Raw genomic sequence first — 21,875 nt, forward strand, 5'->3', positions numbered from 1 at the left:
TCTTTCCCTTACAGAGGCTATTTATTGTTCATCTGTTCTTTAACATATGTTTAGCTCTTTAACATAACGCTTATTGCAGCTAGAGCAATCACTGTGTTGCTTCTGGGAATCAGTGGCAGGGTTTTTTTGCCTTGAAGCAGATTAACTGATGCCATTTTTTCTGAATATTTTAACACAGCTTTCATTCTCTGATAAATGGATTATTACTGTATATTAACTGTATAGGTATATTTTAGTTTTCTTTAAAAGAGTTTCAGTTCACATGTGTATTTGTGGTCTTGGGTTTTTTTATCCTGATTTCCGGGGGAAATGAGACTTACAGTCACATGATCTATCTTTATCTTTGTTATTCCCTGGCCCTGTCTTCAAACTTTGATTCTGTGGCCTAATGTCAGAAAAATTCATGGGATGAAGAAGTTTTTATGAAGCTCCTATAAGTTTGATGAAAATTGGCATCTGGGTAGGAGAGAAGCTTTAACTTATGGTCCATCCTGAGAGATGCTGCTGTGTGAGCTCTGTTTTGCTTGGCCTGCTGACTGGCCAGGCACTGTGTTTGCCTTCAGGACGGGGGATTTGGGAGTGTGAATGTGTGGTGTAGGTCTGGAAAAAATTGCATTAGAAGGACATGAAGTAGGGGCTAAATGGAATCAAGGAAGGGAATTAAATTTCACCACTTGTGGAGCTTTTGTTTAACCATTGTACTTTGGAGGATTGCTAAATTCCTGAGAAATGTTTGTTAAGAAATAAGTAATTCCTGGTGTCCTTTTCTTGAGCATGGAAGAGGAGAATGAGAAGCTAAGCAGAGAACACAGTTTTCAGTCCTTGTGTTCCTTTCTTATCTGCTTTACTTCCACTGGTGTTTAGTGCAGAATGGGTAGGGAAAATTATAGTAAATTGATAAACTGAATCTACTATTCTCTTATATAGGCCTGCTAATAAAAGGACACAACAGGCATGATTAGCAACCTTTTTGATGTGCTGTCATTTTGAGTGACACAATGATGAATGATCTGGAGCTCTTCAGACTGAACAGTTTCCATATATTGAACTAAAATGTCAAGTTAAGTTTGCTACAGAGCCGTGTCTTCTGTGGGTCAGACATAGCATGAGATCCAAAACACACACTTGTCAGAAATCACTATTGTAGTAATTACAGGAAAAATAATTCCACTGTTAGCTCAGCTTGTGTGATGACAACCTAGCAAAGGCAAGCCCCAAATTCATCCAGTCCTTGTTTTTCAAAACTTATAATGCAGTGGGCTCTCTACAGCTGTTCCATTCGGCTTGAGAAGTGTGGCTGCTGGTAGAACTACAAAACTTAAATCTTTAAGGTATTTTGGGAAGTTTACAGAAGAACATGGGCTCCTGCAGACAAAAGTGGCCTCAGCTGAATGGAAAGAAGTAACTCGGTCTGAGCATGACGATGCCCAAGCTGTGAGAGAGTGGTCTTCCCTGCTGACATTAATAATACATTATGACTCACAAAATACTTTTGTAAAGTGATCATCAGCAAACATGTAATCATAAATCCATAGTACCGTAATGCTGAGTTGGCTGCAACCTCAGGTAAGTGGATATTGATGTGTTGGATTGCACAAGTTTTGCATCCTAACATGATTAGACTACTATGTGATCGTATTTACTAAGCACACAACTCTTCACCATTTAGAGAATACTTATTTATTGGTACTTGTAAGTACCACCATCCTATCCTGTTCACTGTTTCTGCAGGCAGGAAGAAAATGCCACAGATAATATATGACAAGGTAGTTGTTCCTGTACCTCTTGTTGGGTCATGTCTGCTTGTCCTGATGGGTATTTGCAGATTAGCGATGTCCATAGGGGACCCTTTCATAACCTGTCTCCCACACAGTTTCTCTAACCACCCAGGAAAAATCTAGTAATGTCTATATAACAGTTTCATACGCTAGAAAATCACTACTGTGACACTGCAAGTTTTTTTGTACCTGTTTTGAGACGTGGTTATGGAACAGTGGTGTTAACAGCACTGGGAGCTGCTCTTTCATGTGGGGCAAAGATGCCCTTTCCTCCCTATGGAAGCCCAGGATTTTCAGAATGGCTTCACACAGAATATATATATATATATATATGTATGGCATATATGTATGGCATTGCTTTATAAAAGGGCAGGGGTAGCAGCCAGTACAGTTTAGAGTATTTGGAGCGTGTTTTAAATATAGCTCTGAGTATGCAATAGAAGATGGTGTCTGTGATCCCAGGTTAGCATAGTCTAGATGCTTACAGTGATGAGTCCTTTAGGAATGTATATGATAATAACTGGATTGAAATGTCACTGTTTACTTATCAAGCAAAGACTAAGTCTTTGATCATACTTCCAAATTAAAGTAAATAGTTCAAAATTAAGCAGACAGATGATGTGGTATCACCTTCTTTGCATTTTGCTTTGATACAAAAATCAGGACGTAAATGCAACTGTTTTAAATTACTCAAAAGAGTCAAAACCAGGTTTCAGATTATAAAAGTAAGGTCACTTTTTTTTTCTGTCTTTGATCCATGTAGTATGTGCTCTATTTCCTTTGTGCCAGTGAGAGCTGTTTATGAAATGATAGGTATGGGTATTTCAGGTTCAGTCCTCATTCAAATAAGATCAGAAGTCTCTGCTACTTGAGACTTAGTAGGTACAGGTAAACCCTTTGGGTGCTCTATGAAAAATCCTTTTTGTTCATCTGGTACAGGCATAGGCAACATTATGCACCCCACCAGGCCAAATTCTAGACCCTGTTTCAAATCCTGAGCCCTCTTACTACTGCTTTATTCTGTAGCCGTGTCTCAGGGCAGCTCAACAAGCAGTTCACAGGGTCATGGTGATGACATTCCAGCATATGAGCAGTCCTATGCTGATCTGCTATGTACGGCAAGGACGGCAGGAAAGGGATGTGACTGGAAAGTTGTTTGCCAGCTTCTTGATCCTAATTGGGCGGGCCCTGTAAGAGTTATTCCAGTCATTACAGCTGTTTAACTAAAACCAGCTGGAGGTTTTTCTGAGGAACGTTGTCATGCTAGAGTGCGGTACAGCGTCTGACACCAAATAAGCTAGCTCACATCTTAAAAACAGCCTAGACATGTTGATGGACCTAATAAATGCCACTCAATGTCATGTAGACATATGGTAATAAGTTGGCCCACTAGACAGGACTGGCAACTCCGCGCTTTAGCAGACTTAGAAAAGTTGACCTTGAAAGTCTTGTTTGTGGGTTTTAGTTCAGGGCTTTCTGTGGGTGCTTTGAAAACAAAACTGAATGTTTTTCCTTTTATTCCTAAAGTAGACTGTAAAATCACATTTACTCAGGAAGATTACGATGGGTTGGAATTCTCCAGTGTCCCAATTACCAGTGCTGTTTATTCATCAAGTACCAATGAGGTGTAACTTCCCAAGGGAGGGCTCAGTTTGTATTTTGCAAGTCCACCATCAGGACACTCCCTTAGTTGTGTTGCTTTCATTGCTTATTTTAAAAATCTTACTGCCAATGCTAAAATTCTAAACTTTTCCATATGCATCTCCATTCTTGGAGTAATCCTAAAAATGATACCAATTATTTTAACAAAATCCCTTTTCACCTTAACATTTATTTCCATTTATCACCTTGTTTTCCACTCATTTTAAAGGAATGGCTTGTTTACGTAGCTCCAATAAACTTTTTTTTTAGATAATCCTTCAGAAATAGCTAGGAAATAGAGGCACGCAGACTCGACAGTTGAACTGTGGTATATCTGTTCTGGGGATTTCTAGGTTATTCTAGGCTATACAGCAATCATAAGAACCTCAAAGTTTAGGGTGTTTCTAGGGCATTTATTCTTCAATATTTTAATTCTTTGTAATGTACCCAAATCTTCTAGACCTCCAAATACGTTGTGACAAAGTTGAATTTTGCAGGTGGGGCGGGATAGAGAGAAAAGCTGTAGAAGCGGAACACAACAAGGATGTGTTGCCTTGCTGTCCCCCAGTGTCAATGAGTCATATTTAGAGGTTCTGTCTTTATGCCCCTCAAAGATGCTTGCTGTTATGTCTAGCCTCCATCAAAGCTACCAATGAGCCTCATCAGTTCTTCACATTTATGTTTACGTAAAGAATTCTGCTGAAGTTATATGCTATAAAGTAATCAAGCATCTGTGTTTATGCATATTCAGATAGTGCCTGCTAAGCACAGGCATATTACTGTTGGATAAAGGCTTTAGTTTATGGTCAGCCAAGTAGTATAATTCAATCACATTCAGCCACCAAGGAGAGTAATTTCAAGGGCATTTTTTCATTAAACCCTCCAAGGATGGTAAGTTTTGTTCTCTTTTCATTCAGTGTTTCATGCGCATCTGAAGATCGATCTACTGCCTGTTGAAACTCTGTCCCCAAACCAGAAGTAAAGGCACAGCATAGAATTTGCTGCTTGACCACAGTGCTTTTAGTAGTAAATACCTTTTGGGCATTTTCTGGTGGGTTATTTCAGCAAGTTGCTATTTGATTTATGCTCTTAGGATGAAAGGTTAGCCAAATGGATAATTAGCAAATCAAAGTCTATTAACAGGAAATTATTATAATAGGTTGGATCTTTAAACATTTTCTTCCCTGTCACTGCTGATAGTTTTCAAATGTGGATATTCCAGCCTCATCTTTCCATGTGTGTCTTGCAACCTGAATGGAAGAGCAGTCATTCTGCACGTTTTGTGTTGATAAACTCCTGGGAACTCCTGGAAGTCTTCAGGTGTTTCTTCAGTCTGTCTATAATAATGCTAACTAGCACATATCACATTCTGCACCTCTGCTGAAAACTGATTATAGGTGCCATTAACTGAAAAATAAGCTCTGTGGCTGACACAGTTTCATTGATGAGCTGTTGCAATTCCTGTTCAAATTGAAAAAGGGCAATCTTTTCTTTCTCCAGTTATTATATCAATCAGAAATACATGCAAGCAAGATTTTGTTTTGAAGAAACAGTAAGCTTTTTCCTCTGAAGTAATTTAAGTAGAAGCACTGCATCAAAAATATATTGTAAGATGAAATAAGACTCTTTTTGGGTGCTCTGCTGTGTGCCTGAACATTCATGTGTCCCATACCATTAAAACTGTATACCACTATTACTTATTCCAGTTCTAAAAACTGGAATTTCATTGCATATTTTTTCATTAGTGTCCTTAAAATTATACAAAGTTTTTCCTACTTTGGGGAGAAGTAAAGATAGGCATTGGGCCAAGCAAGAATGACTCTACTAATGTTGCTGGACAGTGGGAGCAGAGCCAGGGATGCTCTCAGCTACTGGGGTTTTTTTTAGCTAGATGTATGTGGTCATTTAAAGAACCCACTTATATACATTGAATCTTTCAGCAACCCTTTTATATTGTGAAATCAGACATCTATTTTTCTCATTTGTTCTGCTAATGATGTGCCTATTGAATATCCAAAGGTTTTTTGGATAGGATGATGATGATAATGGAATCATAATAAGATGAATATGAAATAACAAAAATTACTAGCAAATGGTATGTATGTACATTTCCATAGAGGACGCAATACCAGAGAGGTGGCACTACCAGAACTATTATGCATCACATCATTCTTTACTCATCACTGTCTTTACAACATATTATTACAAGAGTTCTTGAGTCTTCATGTAAGGAAATGGAGAAAGGGAGAAAGTCGGACAAAAAAAGTAGATGGCAAAAAGAGAGTTGAGACTGAGATACCAATGTCACTCATCTGCGTTGCAATTTTCTATTAGGAAGAAAGATGATCCAGAAGTATCCTAAAAAGTGAGGGTTATGTAATGAGATTTTGTAAAAATTGCAAATGAGAGAAATAAAATATCCCCTTCTGTCACCTTGAGATGGTTGTTATTTTGATGATGAATGACAGTATTATTTGCTTAAGAAAAGCTTAATTTGTGAACCAAACCCTAGGTTTGTTTTTAGATGACTAAGAAATTCCAGTCAGTGGAAGTTCTCTTTATTTGTGTAGGACTGAAATTAGCCCTTTATATCCGTTAGAATGGAACACTCCCAAAAAAGACAGCTGCTGGTTCTGTTGGGTTTTTTAACAAGCCTGAGAGGAGTAGCTTTATCTGTACCTTATACTTTCACAAAGCTTATTAAAGAAATATATTGTTAAAGAAGTAAAGCCATTCTTTTGATGCCAGACATTTAGTTTTTCTCACATAATCAGAGAATAAATAACAGAATGCTGGCAGTTACTCATACAGTTGGTAGTTGAACAGAGTTTCGTCAGTAGCCAGTTGTGCTGAAGTTAAAGGTTGTGTCAAGTCTGTAAAATTTGAGTTAAATTTCCCCTTTTTCTCTCAGCCTTTGAGTGAATTTAGTCTCCAAATGTAAAAGAGTGGGCCAGGCCCAGTGCCGTTGCTTCAGGATTCTTTGGGTTTTCCTAAGTGAGATAAAAGTTCTATTTTTTTAACCTTATTTCTTCAAAATGTGTACCTACAATTGGGGAAAACAGTCTTGCTGTTGGCTTCTTTCTGTATTTCTCAGGAGCTATTTAAGTAAAGGAAAAGACTTGTGAGAGTACAAGCTGGTCTAGCAGCATCTTCTACACAATCAATAACATGGCTTGATTTGGGGTTTCCTTGGTAAATACTATTTCTGCTCACTTCTATCTTTGCTTTTGTAACGTAAATGCAAGCACCATTTAAAACACAAGGAAAAATGCATGTTGCTAGGGGATGGCAGGCAATTGTGAGACCAAAAAGTTGGTGAGTTGGTTTTGACACAGAATTGTTCAGAGATCCTGAATCAAAAACAAAAGCAAAAATATCCATGGCTGGCACAACAGATATTTAAATAGGTCTTTTAAAAATCTTCCTTTATCATCCTTCTGCTTTAATTCTACAGCTGCTGCGTTATAGACTTGGTGTGAGAAATGTGCTACATTTCCTAGAGCATAAAAACTATACATACAAACAATAGGTTACATATTATTTCCTTACTACTTGCTTTCAGGGAGAGTGAAAATATTTTAGTGTCTGTTAGACAAGTTGTATTTGAAATGCACTTTATTGGTCAAATCTTGAGGGCATGACTAAATACTTGCAGTCCTCAGGCAAACCTGCAACAGAAACCGGTGAGAATGGACAGCTATAGGTGCCATTTCACTGGAATGAAGATGTGTGTTTCACAGTTGACTTCAGTGGCAGTTCTGCCTGGGCAAGTACCAAGTAGTTCAGACACAGGCCCACGAGAATGTACTTGCATGCAGATTGTCAGTTCTTCTTGATTCATTTATTTAGACACCCATACATTTTGTATTGAGTTCCAAAGCACTTTAGCAGCTGTGGGTAGAATTTTAAGATTTTTTTTTTTTATTTTTTTTTTTTCGAACAGCAAGTGAAATGTGTTTCTAGTAATATATTTCAGATTCATAGATGGAGGAGGCAATGTTATTTTTATAGTTGAGGAGATGAACCAAGACATTTTTAAGCGAAGTGAAGGATGCCTGCGCAGAATACAGTATGTTTGTTGTAATCTTTGAATGTTGTTTTTCTAAGCATTCCTACATTATTAAAATGTTAAAAAGACAATGCAGTACTATAGAAAGTTTGTATTCCAGGACCTTTAAAATAAATGTGGCAGACTCTGTAATGGGAGTATAAAATATCTACAAAATAATGGATGTCTCTTGTCAGAAAAAGATAACTTAACCAGAAAAAAACATTTACTTTCACCCAGGTGAGAGTCACTTTTTGTAATAACAGTACTTATACTGTATTTCAAACTTTGCCCAAACTGCATTATACTTTTCCAACTCGTAAATTTTTCCATTCCAACCAATATGGACTGGCATAGCTCAGAAAAGGTGAAGGGTTAAGGTAGATTTAAAGCAAATTTGCCTAAACATACAGCAACAGGACCCAGGACGACTAAGCTGTTGGATAGTCTCACTTTATGGATACTCATTAAATTAACGTCCACCCTTGCTGATTGTGTGTTGTTAGGTGTCCCCTGGTGAGATCCACCTTGTTTTCAACTGCTGGCAGCATAGTGCTACTGGTCTTGCTGAGTTTTATGAACAAACTTCTAGTGAAGGTTTTCCCAACCTACTATAAAAGGGGTGTGACGTGTCACTGAGAAATTAGGTATTGGCAATGTACCCCAGGAAATGGCTCGGTATTTGTGTTTGTAGATGAGCTGGTTTTCTCCAGACCTAATGCACTGCATTTACCATAGTTACCTGTTTACCCTATTCAGTCTAAAAATTGTACAAGGGGGTAAGAATTGTATTAATCTCTTCTCAAATGAGGAAAAAAAGAAGTTGAATATAACCTGCGCTCTGTAAAAAAAGCAGAATTGAAGATAAGCAGGTGAAATGGATACACAAGTTGCTTCAAGTGAGTGTTAGAAGTTAGTTTGTGGGCTCCTGCATTTTGTCTAACAGTGCAGAATCAACCCTTCTCCTTGTTCCTCTTGCTTTTGGACAGAGAAATTGTGTAAATTGTGTTGAAACATTAAATAAGAGATTTTTTGAAATATGAATGTGCTCCCCCACCCCCCGGTGAGTGCACCCAGATTTTTCTTGATCTTGGTTAGTAAAACAGATCTAAAACACCGGCCAGCCAAACAACCAAAACCAATTCCCCAGGAGTCCTCAACTATGCAAGGAATTGACTACAAATTGTAAGTGATATAGTGGGATCATCTCAGACACCCCAGTAACAGGAGCAGCAGGCATTCTCTGGTCAGGAAGGTGTACAAATAGGTACAGTAGTAGATTTTGCAGAGCAAGATTTTGCAGTTGCAGAACTGTGTGCGCTTCTGAATATTTTCTACTTCTCATCAGTCTGCTTTCATAAAAATTAAACCCATCCAAAATTTCAAAACCAAACCTTTGTAACATTATATCTTTCATCTGATCAATTGCAAATAATATTGTACTCTGAAAAAACAGGGTCCTTTGTAAGAACATGCCGTGGAGTCTTTGGTATGCCAAATCAGAAATAAAATATCTAAGAAATTAAGTATCAACATACTGTTGTACCATAGCCAAACAAGCAATACTTCTGAAATGAAAAAGATAGTTCGGCTCAGCTTGTTGGAGAGTAGTGATGCAGTTAATCAAATAATCAGTCTAGCTACAGAGTTCACTCAATATTGCAGAGCCATCCAGACATTTCCTGATGGAGCTTCAGTATCTCGAGAAAATATGTTGTAGCTTATTTCAGGGCACATTTGTGTTTGAGATGAAAAGTTTTATATTTATAGCTTCCATTTGTTTCTCATCTTTGTATAGAAACAAAATTGGTTTTCTTTAGAATGTGTCAAACAGATTTATTTCTTGTAACAACCTTTCATTATGTAAAACACAGCTGTTTTTCAGACAGGCCTGAAGTACAGGAAAAAATATTTTACAAAACCTAAAGGTAATCAAAGGGTTAATAGATACACTGCGCTGTCTGATTTGCATGTAGGTTTGCAGTGGAGTTTTTCTAGAACAGAGCCCTACGGGTTTTTCAGCCTCATTTCTCAGTAGACTGCACAACTGGTGAGAAAGTAGGTATTTTGTCTGACAGCCATTAGAGTCTCATTATTGAGCAAATGTGGACATAAAACAAAGAAGATTTTGAAATCCCTTATCAAAGTTGGCTAACTCTGTCTTAATGAGTGTCAAGAAACAATCTAATGTTCTTTGTTGGGTTTTTTTGAGTGATGCTGAGATGCAGGACAGAGGGCTTACAAACGCTGTAAAGGTTGTTACCACTAGTGACTTAATTGTTTTCCTGCTATTGCCTTTATGATATATATTACTCATAGTGTTGATCTTTTTCTTGATAAAAAGGATAATTAATTGTGTACATGCGTGCTTTATTCCTTTATAGCAGTGTGAGCCAGCAGAAGGTAAGACTTTCTGTGAAGAACAACTTGCTTTTCTTACTGGAGCTATTTTCTGCATTTCTATTCAGTAGCTTTTCTCCTAATACATTGAAGGAGGCCCTTGGCCTTCTATTCATTCAGTCACTGACCTTCTTCTCCCTTTATATCTTATTTCAGGGGAAAGAGATGTACAGCAACTATTGTTTCCAATATGATGACTTGTGGGTCCTCTCTCTCTGCCCCAGACCTGGGTCCCAGATTAGATCCTAGGGTTTGTTTAGGCAGTCCTTCAAGTAGAGTGGCTAAATAAGTTTTCCCCACCTTGATTTTATTTTGTCATGATTTCTTAACATTCCCCTTAATTACTTTCAGCCAAGCTTGTAACTTCTTTGACTGTGATCTCTCTACTTTCATGGTTTTGTTTTAAATGCTGCAAATTTTGTTACAATATTTCTGTGGTACACCTAAAGCTACTGATTTTTTCTCTCTCCAAATTCTTCATGTCCTTCACTTTCAAAGCTCTCTATACCTTTGTGCGTCTCTTGTAAGGTACTTTCAAGATGCTGACATGCACCTACCACCCATCAGCCATCGAAACCAGCTTCCCGAACAGCTTCCCGCTTTTCCTGGTCCTATTTGTGAAGAGCTCCCTGCAAACAGCTGCCAAACTTACTTCTCTTACTCTCACCTCTGAAAATTTCTTTTTCTCCGCGATGGATTGAAAAACAGAAAAAAAATCATGAGAAGTCTGGCTGCCACAGCAGTGCCTGCGTTGGTGACCGCTTGTTCTGTCTCTTTTGTGATTTCATACCCGTCTGTCTGCAGCTGCGATCCCTGCTCTTAAACTGAAAATCGCTTGGTCTGGGGACCACCTTATTGTTCTGTGTGCAGAAAGTTAGAACAGAAGGTCAAATGATAGATTTCAGTAATATCAGCTAACTCGCTTCTCTTTAGCATCATCAATGGGCGTATTTTATAAAGAAGTGTAGGAAGAAAAAGCATAGTGAGAAATAGGTGTCGCTTTTTAGTTTTATGTCAGATGTGCCAAGCCTCTAAAATGTCAAATTTTAACTGAGAATTTTATCTTTCAATAAATGTGTTTTCATTTTGTCTTTGTTGATGCCGATTTAGCTACAGTGATAAACTTTTCAGCAAAATTTCTTGGATTGCGTTGAACTGTAATTAATGGAACTGATTTTACCTTTGCTCCACAGTTGATCAGGGAAGGAGTGTTTATACGATAGTTTGACAACCTCATTGACTTCCTCTTCCCATTCTGTAATCTCTGTGTGCTTCAAAGGTTGTTTAATGCAGCCCAATATTCGTAGGCGTATTTGGAGCTGTTGAAATTATAGGGAGAACCTGAAAATTGGTTTCACTCCGTATAGCTCTGCTGGTTTGGGAGATATGCTTGCTTTATCTCAAAGCCTCAATTACTCTCAAAAATCAACACTTCAGACTAATACCAGTTCGCTGTAACATAACTTACGTGAAATCAAGGCTATCATAAGACAATCTTTGCACCACATTTCTAGTAACCCATAATTAACACATAAAACCTTCCTTTCAGAAATCGCTTTTGGGTTTAGTTACTATAGGAAGTGGCACAATCAGAAATTAATTGAAGGTGTTCGGGTTCATCAAGCTGTCCATGTTTTTAAAAGTTGTTGTTTCAGTAGTGATGTGGTATTGTAACATACCACTGTAAACAAGGCCGATCGCACCAAAGGATTTGCACCTAACCATGCATCAGTTCTGCTCATTGGTTGCATAGCATTGATAACCTTGCAGTGATTCAGTTATATATTCAATTATTTTGTTGTGTGTTTCTCCTAATGTAGCTGGTTTAGGCTGGAAATTGCATTAGAAACTGCATGGCTCTTTCCTTCAGGTTTTTCAAGAAGAAAGGAAGAACATTTACTATTTCTTACCTTTACAAAGGAGACTGCTGAAACCAGTTATTCCATTATGTTCGTTTCTAAGTTGGCAATACGTTCTGTTGTGTGAGCAGGTGGAAGAATTACAAAAACAAATCTGCGTTTCTAGGATGGGAAATGAGCAAATCTCTCAAAAGAGCTTCGGTGTAGGGCTGCCTTGAGCAGCGGAGGGTGCTTTGCAATGTCCGTGCTGCCCTTCTGTTGTCAGCACTTTGCGTGTGGCTGCTGTTCAGTGCCTGCAGCGGGGCAATGCAGCGAAGGACCTGGCACAAGGAAAGGTGTGAAGCTGAATGCTGAATTTCTAGATTTATACACGAGTTTAGAATGCTGCTTGGTTTCACTTGTATTAAGAATCCCAATTCTGAATTAAGAATCTGAATTTTAAGTTACTTTTCCACTGACAGTAGTACTTATATGCTCACCATGAAGCCCAAATTAGAACTTCTACCTAACATGCACCAAAATCATCACTCTCACTAAAAATAAAAGGAAAAGAAAGTTATTTCCTAGTGATAGAGAGCAATACCTATAGGCACATTTTAGTATGGTATGAGATAATTTTAAAACATAAATTGATAACATGCAAATATATTATATGTTATAAAAAGAGTAAACACTTTACACAATTCACAAAGTAAAGCGAGTGATCTCTCTTAAAGGTACCTTATAAACCAAATTGCTTAATGGAATTGCTTGGGGGGGTGGGATGTGTGTGTAGAAATACTCCTTTTGCTTTCTGCGCGGACTGCATTGGTCCATGTGAGCGGGGGCAGAGCATTCGCGTTCAGTTGTTCACCAGGGAAGAAAACAGCTGAAGAGATGCAGGTTGAGTGTCAGAGGGAGGAAGTTTTATGATAACATGTTTCTCCTTTTTGAGCTAGGGCAAACCCCATTCACTTAGCTGGCCTAGGATTTCAGCACTAATGGGTAGGTCCTGTAGATTATTCCATAGCACCTGCAGTGAGAGTGGCATGACCTGCAAAGATTGGTAAATCTTAAGCTGATAGCGCTCTGGCAGGTAGAACCTGTTCGATTTGAACCTGTCAGGTGTTATCCCGTGCTGTGTCCTGACTTTGGTACGCACAGCTGAAATGAGGCAGTACTAATTCGGTAAATAAGTCTCGAATTCTAACATGGTGCTGACACAAACATAAGGCAAACAACCAGAAATATGTGAAAACAACTTCAAAGCAGAATTGAAACAATGTAAGTAGGCGACAAGAGCATTGATATTACTGAGCCCAAAGCAATACTTAATTAGCTAGCTTTATTTTTTCCTTGGGCCCCATTTCAAAATAAATTCAGGCTTCACTAAGAACTTGAAATGAACCGTTGATTTAATTCTCTGGAGTCTTGAGGAAAAGGGAGACTTAATTTAAAGACAGGAATTTAACACAGATGAAATATGGCTTTTATGTGTGGAAAAAGAACATAGATACAGTGCAACAGTATGGGTTAGGTTTTAAATGAACCCCTTGCATGTGAGTTATGAGGTAAGCATTTCGGCCTGACCCTGACTCAGGTTGAATCTCAGCTGCAGTTTTGCAGGAGGAGGTTGGTACTGCTGTGATTGCCGGCTTCCAGCTGTGCTCTGCTGAGGGGTACAGCAGAAGCCAGTGGTACAGCCCTGGTCCTGGGCAGGGTGGACTCACTCATGCACTTGTTTGGCCTCTGCCCAGCTCTGCTGGGCTCCGTGGGCTTGGCCCAGGTGAAAATCAGAGCGAATTTGAGCCTTTCTCAGTAATACTTGCCTATAGAAATAGCAAGAGGACTATGACCCTACCACTGCATCTAGCCATCTACATGTATTTTATATGGCGATTACATTTTGGAAGTATGTATATGTGTGCAGGCATTAACAGTTACATTTCTGATTTCTGCATGGAGATATTATTTGTTAGCTCTGTGCTCTAAGTACAAATAAAAGAGTAATTTTCTTCGTGCTTTGTCTATACATGTGATTTGCATTTTCTGTGCTTTGCACAGTTGAATACTTGGCATTTCTGTCTCAAACATAAAACTGTAAGTAATGGTGTTTTGAATTCTGTGAATTGAAAACAATAAGCTGTTATCAAAAGCCCATTTGGCGAAGTGCAATTTTCCGATTTTAGAAGCCAGGAAAACCCAATTCTGGCCCCACTGCAGTGACAAATATGCTCTTAGCTCAGTGTACTTTCTGTGGGAGTTAAACTGTATAATAACCTCACAATTATGATCTTTGAAGATGCTCTGCATTAAGCATTTAGAACGGTGGAAGGAAACATTAATTCATAGAGGGGCACGTGTCTCTGCTTAAGCACATACATCTCCGCAGACGAAGAGCTTATTTGTGTCAGGAAGCTTTCCAAATGAAGGTATTATTATGTGAACTGAGGTTCTTTCCAAAAGCTGAGATACAGGCAGAATTGAGCCCAGCTGGATGGTAATAACTCCTCTCCAGTTTTCTAGAAGTTTTCTTGTTAGCTTGTTGCCCATTATATACTTTAGATTTGTTTTGTATTATGAATAGTGACAACACTGCAAATCTAAGAAATATTTTTAAAATTGACTTGCTACATCAACTGGTGGCCAGCTAATGTGTTGGTCGACAGCTGGCCAGCAGGGTGCTCAGGTGGCCAAGAAGGCTTGTACAAGAACTAGCGTGGCCAGCAGGAGTAGGGAAGGGATTGTCTCCCTGTATTCAGGACTGGTGAGGCCGCACCTCAAATACTGTGTTCAGTTTTGGGCCCCTCACTACAAGAAGGGCATTGAGGTGCTGAAGTGTGTCCAGAGAAAGGCAAGGAAGCTGGTGAGGGGGCTGGAGCACAAGTCTGATGAGGAGCAGCTGAGGGAACTGGCGTTGTTTAGCCTGGAGAAGAGGAGGCTGAGGGGAGACCTTATCGCTCTCTACAACTGCCTGAAAGGAGGCTGTAGTGAGGTGGGTGCTGGTCTCTTCTGCCAAGTAACAAGTGATAGGGCAAGAGGAAATGGCCTCAAGTCGCACCAGGCTAGATTGGATATTAGGAAAAAATTTCTTCACTGAAAAGCTTGTCAAGCCTTGGAACAGGCTACCCAGGGGAGTGGTCAAGTCCCTATCCCTGGAGTTATTTGAAAGATGGGTGAACAAGGTGCTTAGGCACATGGTTTAATGGTGGGATGGCAGGGTTAGGTTAACAGTTGGACTTGATGATCTTAAAGGTCTTTTCCAACCAAAGCGATTCTATGAGTCTATGTGAGGAGAAGTGGGAAATGAAATCTGTTGGTTTTCAGTCATCTGCTGAATTCAGCAATGGAAAGCCATTAGTTCGTGATGGTAATTGGTGGCTTGTGTAAAATGGATCTTACTCTGTTGCTCAGGATCTCACTCACAGACACTTGATGACAAAACAAAGAAATAAAGGTCTGCTCGCTTGTGTTGCAGACTGAACAGCAAGGCCAGGGGATGCAGGCAGGAGTGAGGATGGTGCCCTTGCTGCACGAGGCAGACTCTCAGGCCAGGGGTCCACCCTGGCATGCATCAGCTGACGTTCCTGCAGGTCCCCTCTGGTTCTTTCTCTCACAGGAGATGATGATTTCTATCTCTACAAAGTGTTTCAAAAGCACCAAATCTTTATGCTTACATTAAAAAAAAAAAACCAAACCAAAAACAAACAACATGGGAAACAACATAAAAACCCCCAAAACTAGAAGTGTAGTCCCTATATATTAACATACAGCTTGCAGTTCTGCTGGTGTATTATTCTTTTAAGGCCTGAAATGCAAAATACTGAGGAACCTTCCTTTATTGCACTCAGGTTCACATATATCCTGGTGTTATGCCTTTTGCAGTCTGGCGTAATATTGCATAGAACAACAACAACAACCACCAATCTGTTTTCCTGTAATGTGAATTCACAAATGGCAGCAGTTCAGCATGTTTCCTTTGTAGATGTTAGCACCTCTGAGAACTTTCCATATTGAAAACTCTTTAATTTAGAATGTTAGAAAATGGTATTTATTAAAACCGTGTATTTTATGAAGGCTTACAAGTCATATAATGTGTTCTAGATTTTTGCAGATGTGACTTATTACTATAGCAACATTAAAATTGAGTAGTCTATGAATGACGATTTAACATCACTTTCTTTTGTCATGCTTTATCAATCAAAATACCTTCAGAATCTGGTTTTATCATTAATTTGCTCCTAATAGTAGTCTTTGTACTTGATCATTTTCAGTGTTTAATACAGTTCATATCATGTAATTTCAAAGTATTTTTATCGCTATTTTAAAAAAATAATAATAATTCTTTTATTAGAATTTTCTTTCTGCTGGTTTTTAACAATCTAGAATTGATGTACTGCAATGCACTTCTGGGAAATACGCCAACAACTGTGGGTTGTAGTTTCAGGATGCCTGTTCATATTTCATATGCGCTCTCGAGTATTTATTGTAGGGGGTACAATCCTGTTTTCAGAATTCTTGGTGGCAGCACAGTGTTGGCCTGATACATGGAGTGATGTTAAGACAGAGTCTGGTAGCTGTAAACACCAAGTGCAAGGGACCATATTTAAAAATAACCAAGTGCTCAAAATAGAACCTAGTTTTTTCAAGTCAGTTCAACACTATTTAAAACTATGCTATAGGCTTCAAATTGGATAAAAGTAGCTTTTAAGAGGTTGCTGTTATGTAGATGTTGCACTTGCTTTAGATGATAAAATTTGATTCCTCTTCTTCAGAGTGACAAGGGGTCATGTACGCAGTCCTTTCTTATGTCCATTTTGTCAGGGATGCTCATACCAGAACCACTGTACTGTCCCCCTCCTAACCCATGTTCTCTACAGGTGAGCTTGTTTTACTGCCAGCAACCAGTACAACTTGCACCCGTAGGGACAGCAGTTGAATAGCTTAAAATGCCATGAGCTCTTGTAGACAACATGTAGGCAAGGAGTGTTTGAATACTAGCTCTGGCACAAAGTTCCTTTTTAGGCACAATTGGGACATTTAATCTCTCGCCTTGCGATGACCATTTGTAAAATGAAGTAATACCTGCCTACTTGTCTCGCTGGAGCAGGGATGATTGACTCGTGCTTGTGAAGTGACACAGGAATGCACTGAATGCACATAAGAACCATCTGATCTCAGATATATGGGGAATTGTTCTTGGAAAAAACCTAAAAATATTAGCAGCTGTGTTCATGTGTGTAGTGTAGTACCTTAATCAACTCCTGTAACTGAAATGGGGGATATCGTATGTCAAGATGGTACCGGAGCCTTTTGGTGTTCTCCCAGTGATTTTGAGAAACTTGAGCCATTCTAAAGGCAAATGTACTGCTTTTCAGAAATATTTTTTGTAATCCCCAGTGCAAAGGCTTGTGTGTTTCTGAGTGCTCCCCAGTCTAACCCTGGCTGCCTTTGGGCTTTCTTGGGCTCCTTTCAGCTGGCCAAACCTGCAGCATGACAGCAACAACAGCTGGCATGAATTTGGTGAAGTCATTGGTATTCACTGGTAACCTTAAAACCAGGAAAATCACCCCTTTTGTCAAATTACATGCATTTTGTGGTAGGATTTTAACAAGTTTTCAAGGATGCTGCTGTCCTGTATAAAATGAGATTAACTGGGGCCCTGTTGTGTTAGGTTCACTAATACCACAGGACTATTACTCTATTGTTTTTTTGTGTGTAGCATATTATGAAATATGTATTTTGCTTCTTTTAGAAGATAAAGGCAAAGCAAAACCCAATAGTGCAAGTCAGCAGTCCAGTACAGAAGCGGGTCCTTTTCTTCCCAAACCTGGAGTGGCAGCAGTGGCACCTGTAACACCCGCCTCAGCCTCCAAGAGCACAAATGGAGCTTCTAATGCTGTTCCTGAGTCAGAAGAGGAAAAAGCCAAAAAACTACTTTACTGTTCATTATGCAAAGTGGCTGTGAATTCCCTGTCACAACTAGAAGCCCACAACACAGGTGAGTATGCATACAGTGAAAGTCAGTTGCGTGTTGTTGTTTTTAAAATTCAGTGTAACAAGCTGGTTTTCCAACACTGTGGTAGCCACGCTTCACTGAAGAGTCTTTTAGTTAAAGCTTGCAGTGGCAAGTTGCAAAAACATTTCTGTGAATGACAATTTCATGTGGGGTGTTTGATATTTTATTAAAGCGCTCTCTAAATTTTTTTAGACTCTATAAGCTTTTAGTTGAGAAAGTCCCTGCAGTTCATGTTACCTAATCAGATTCCATCGCACCTCCATAGCGAGGACCATAGTATGATCATAGTGGTTTCTGTAGCACTAAGGTTTCTAAAATGTCAGTTCTCCAGCTCTTTCATATTTCATCTCACTATCTCTGATGTCTGTTTTTTTGCTGGTACAATTTAGAGTAATTTTTTGTTATTTGACATTTTTCATAATTTTAGGGTGGGCTCCTTAGATTGACTAGAAGTCCTAGAGTCTTTTGATTATTGCGAATTAGATATGCTCACCCTAAAAGGCCACCATCAGCAATCCCTAATGTTCTCTGGCTGCTCTGTGGTGTGCTGGTGATGTAAAGCTTGTTAAGAAACCGTTGAAGCTGGTTTTACAGCTGTAATCCAGTCTTGAAATGGCCACAGCAGCCATTTCTTCCAAATCATAGGATACTTATGAAAGTATTCCTGTTCCTAGGCAGCTTTTGAATGATTGCTGTGGTTCCCCTCCTACTCTTAGCTTGGCCCTTTTTCATGATTCACCAGCTGTATGGATTTTGGCAGAAGAACAAGCAACAAATGCCTTGGCCATACAACCACACACTGCCCCCAAACAGAGAGGCACTGGTCCAGCGGGCCAGTTGTTCCTTTTTTGTACAAACCCTTCTTCCATTGTCTGGCTTCCCTTTAGACAGAGGAAGTGGAAACTACACTGACCAAAACCAGAGTCATCATTAATCCCGATCTGTGGCGACTTTAGCCATTCTGTCTTAAAGACAAACGTGTTACAAAAAGTCCCAAGGCTAATGGACATGGTTGTACGTTGCTGGTCATTAACTCACCTGTGTCTCCTTGCCCATTAGGCTCCAAGCACAAGACCATGGTCGAGGCTCGGAACGGTGCTGGTCCCATCAAGTCTTACCCTAGACCTGGATCCCGGCTGAAGGTGCAGAATGGCAGTAAAGGCTCAGGACTGCAGAACAAGACGTTTCATTGTGAAATCTGTGATGTCCACGTTAATTCAGAAATTCAACTTAAACAGGTAGCTTGCGTGTGTCTGGGGCTCCTTTGTTGGTTTTAGTTGCATTGCAGTATTGTAGGTGGGATGTAGGTCTGTGTGAAGATGTTTTGGCAAAAAGTGAACTTAGTATTTCTTTTCTGTCATCCCACAACTATTTCTAAATAGTTCACTATAGATGAAGTTCACCTAATTGTTTCAGCTGGGAAAAAAATGGGCTTGAGAACCGTAATGCAGAGGTGGACAAGGTGTCAGTATCAATGAATAGCATAGCAGATCCAGATTAAAAGTTTGCTGTGGCTCAAGAGAGAGATCTGAACTTTGGTCTCCCAAACCGAAGAAATTCTGGGTTGAGGTTCCCTGAATTCCTCTTTCGGTGCTGTTTCAATCCGCTGGGATACTTTTTAATACTATGTGAGAAGGAGAATGACTTGAATCTATGGGTTTAGGACAATCAGCAGGAGAGTAATACTGTAGACATGTCTGAATTGTGTAGAGCAACATTATCGTTAACAGTGTAGCTGCACAAATGTGCAGCTCTGCTCTGTCTGAGCCAGCTGGCCCTGGGTTCAGAGCTGTGCCGATACAAAGACGTCGTTTCTGACACCCAAACGGGAATCTCTAACTGGATGGTGCTGTGCTGTGTGGATGTGTCCTCTCATTTCTTGTTATTTCAGTTATCTCTAAGGTGGTATTAAATTGCATGGTGTAGACACATCCCTGGGTACTGGTTCTTCCTTCAGCTGATACTGAATTATTTATACAACTGAAGAGCATCAGTGAGACTGAAATGTACCTCCTCCTTCTGAATACCCCTATGACCTGGTGATTACAGCCCTGCCTGGTTCAAAGCTCCTCCTTTTCAAAGTGGAAAAAGGAAATACCAGCCAAAATATCAATAATTTGCGGAGCCTGTCTTGGATCACAGAATTCGCTGTATTTGATTAGTTTCTGATTCTCTATTTGGTGTGCTTAGTTTCTGATTCTCTATTTGATGTGCTCCAAATCGTTATGTTTAATTTAGCAAAACTCATCTTTGCTCTCTCTAAAGAATCTACTTTATCTTACAAACAGGGGCTTAGGCATATCCTGATGATAAATCAATTTCAAACTCAAAATTGGGAAATGTTTAAACAGCTAATTAAATGTGAGGCTATTTATTTCAGCACATTTCCAGCCGAAGGCATAAGGACAGAGTTGCGGGAAAGCCTATGAAACCTAAATATAGTCCTTACAACAAACTGCAGCGCAGCCCAAGTATTTTAGCAGTAAGTATTTTTATTTCTCATCACTCTCTATGTGAATTTGTGACCCTGGGGACTCCCACCGCACAGGCAGAGGAACATGACAGACCTGATGCTTCCGCAGTGTTTCTCCCCCTGCAGGCTGTATCTGCACAGGGATCAGATTTGAAGATAGTTATGTATTCTGTCTGCCCATAGGCACGCAGACAGCACCACGAGTGTTATTTACTGCTAGGAAGAAGGGAATAATCAGTGGAATGGGAAAGGAACCATGTGCCCCACGGAAAGATATCGGCTCTGCTGGGCTACTGCACTTCTTGAAGGCTGCAGTGTACACACTCTATCTTTCTGGGCACCTGAGATGACTCTCAGTTATGACGGATGCAGTCAAGAAAAAGGACATAATAAGATATAAAAATACTAATGCTCATTATCTGTATACAGCAAACCAGAGTGCTGTGTGGATGTATTATGTTGGTGCAAAAGAGTTACCGGGTCTTTAGGAAAATTGATTGCCTATCTGCATGCTCGGCCTGTGTCTGTCACTGGCTGTCATAAAGCCTCGCCTGCCTTGGTGCCCCCAGCTGTTCCCCTTTCACATCCACCTGCATTTCCAGGAATTCCCCAAGCTGGTTCTGCCAGTCAGCTGCAGCCGGAGTTCAGGCTGGCTCTAGCACAGCACAGATTGTATGTTTATTTGCTCATGACTCAGCCTGTATTTTATTCATTAGGGAAAAGCACATGCCACCTATGGCACAAAAACAACTTATAGGTTGGAGAGAGAGAGATGCAAATGTCTGTGCACAAAAGTAAGCATGTGAAAAGCCTTTAAAAGCTGAAATATTAATGTCTTTGTAATTGCATAGAGGCAAATGAAAATGCTGCAGGCTTTCTCTAACTCTCCCCATTTGATAGGTTCTGCACACTAATCTTCTTCACTTGTGAAATACATAATTTTATAATCTCTTGCGTAAGGAGAGACCTCAAATGTGTGAATGTGGTGCAAACCATTTTCAGTGAGACTGTAGTGCAATATTTCTGGTTGGCTTTTTCGCCACAAGCACCACCAACCATTGCTGATCGTAAACTGAGTAATAATTCTTTCAGAAAGAATTCTTCAAGGTATCGATCTTAAAAAATATTTCTGATTTGAAAAGAGCAGCTCTGCATTAGCAGATAAAAAGCTGACTGGACTAATACTAGTTTCCCATCTTGGCCACTCTACTTCTCTACAATTCATTTTTGCAAGTGGAAAATTTGACTTTGGACAATCATGGGTTTTTTTAATATTTCTTGCACAGTTGCAAGTTATATAACTTAAAGTTATGAGTTATATAAATTAAGGGTGTTCACTTGCAAATTATGCTTCCTTCTAAACGTCAGTGTGACTGCCCGTAGGCTCAAGAGATTTATGTATCTTTAAATATACAATTGGGTTGCTTTAAGTGCCTTGGGAGTAAAAAGACAATGTGTGTAACATTTCTAAGCAGCTGACATGAGGCTTCTGTGAGAAACCACAGCGTGCCCTTGGTCAGGGTTCTTTTTCCCTCGTGTAAAAGTGGGCATGGGGAGAACCGTATTTACATTGCTTTTTTGTGTGTTTTATTCCAGGCAAAACTTGCATTCCAGAAGGACATGATTAAGCCGCTGGCACCTGCTTTCCTTTCATCTCCCCTTGCTGCGGCTGCAGCTG

At 39.6% G+C, this 21,875-nt stretch overlaps 1 protein-coding gene across 3 annotated transcripts in view; it reads left to right on the top strand.

The window, feature by feature from the left end:
* ZNF385B (zinc finger protein 385B) overlaps positions 1–21,875 on the top strand; it is a 138,868-nt gene that overhangs the window by 116,756 nt on the left and 237 nt on the right. For all 3 annotated transcript variants that reach the window (XM_035901441.1, XM_035901442.1, XM_009646025.1), the window contains 4 exons: positions 17,461–17,706; positions 18,784–18,962; positions 20,105–20,206; positions 21,794–21,866. In XM_035901441.1, coding sequence (XP_035757334.1) covers positions 17,461–17,706; positions 18,784–18,962; positions 20,105–20,206; positions 21,794–21,866 — 600 coding nt within the window. The remainder of the gene's footprint in view (positions 1–17,460; positions 17,707–18,783; positions 18,963–20,104; positions 20,207–21,793; positions 21,867–21,875) is intronic.

Source organism: Egretta garzetta, unplaced genomic scaffold, assembly GCF_000687185.1.
Source record: "Egretta garzetta isolate BGI_Z169 unplaced genomic scaffold, ASM68718v1 scaffold539, whole genome shotgun sequence".
NCBI classification, from domain to species: domain Eukaryota; kingdom Metazoa; phylum Chordata; class Aves; order Pelecaniformes; family Ardeidae; genus Egretta; species Egretta garzetta.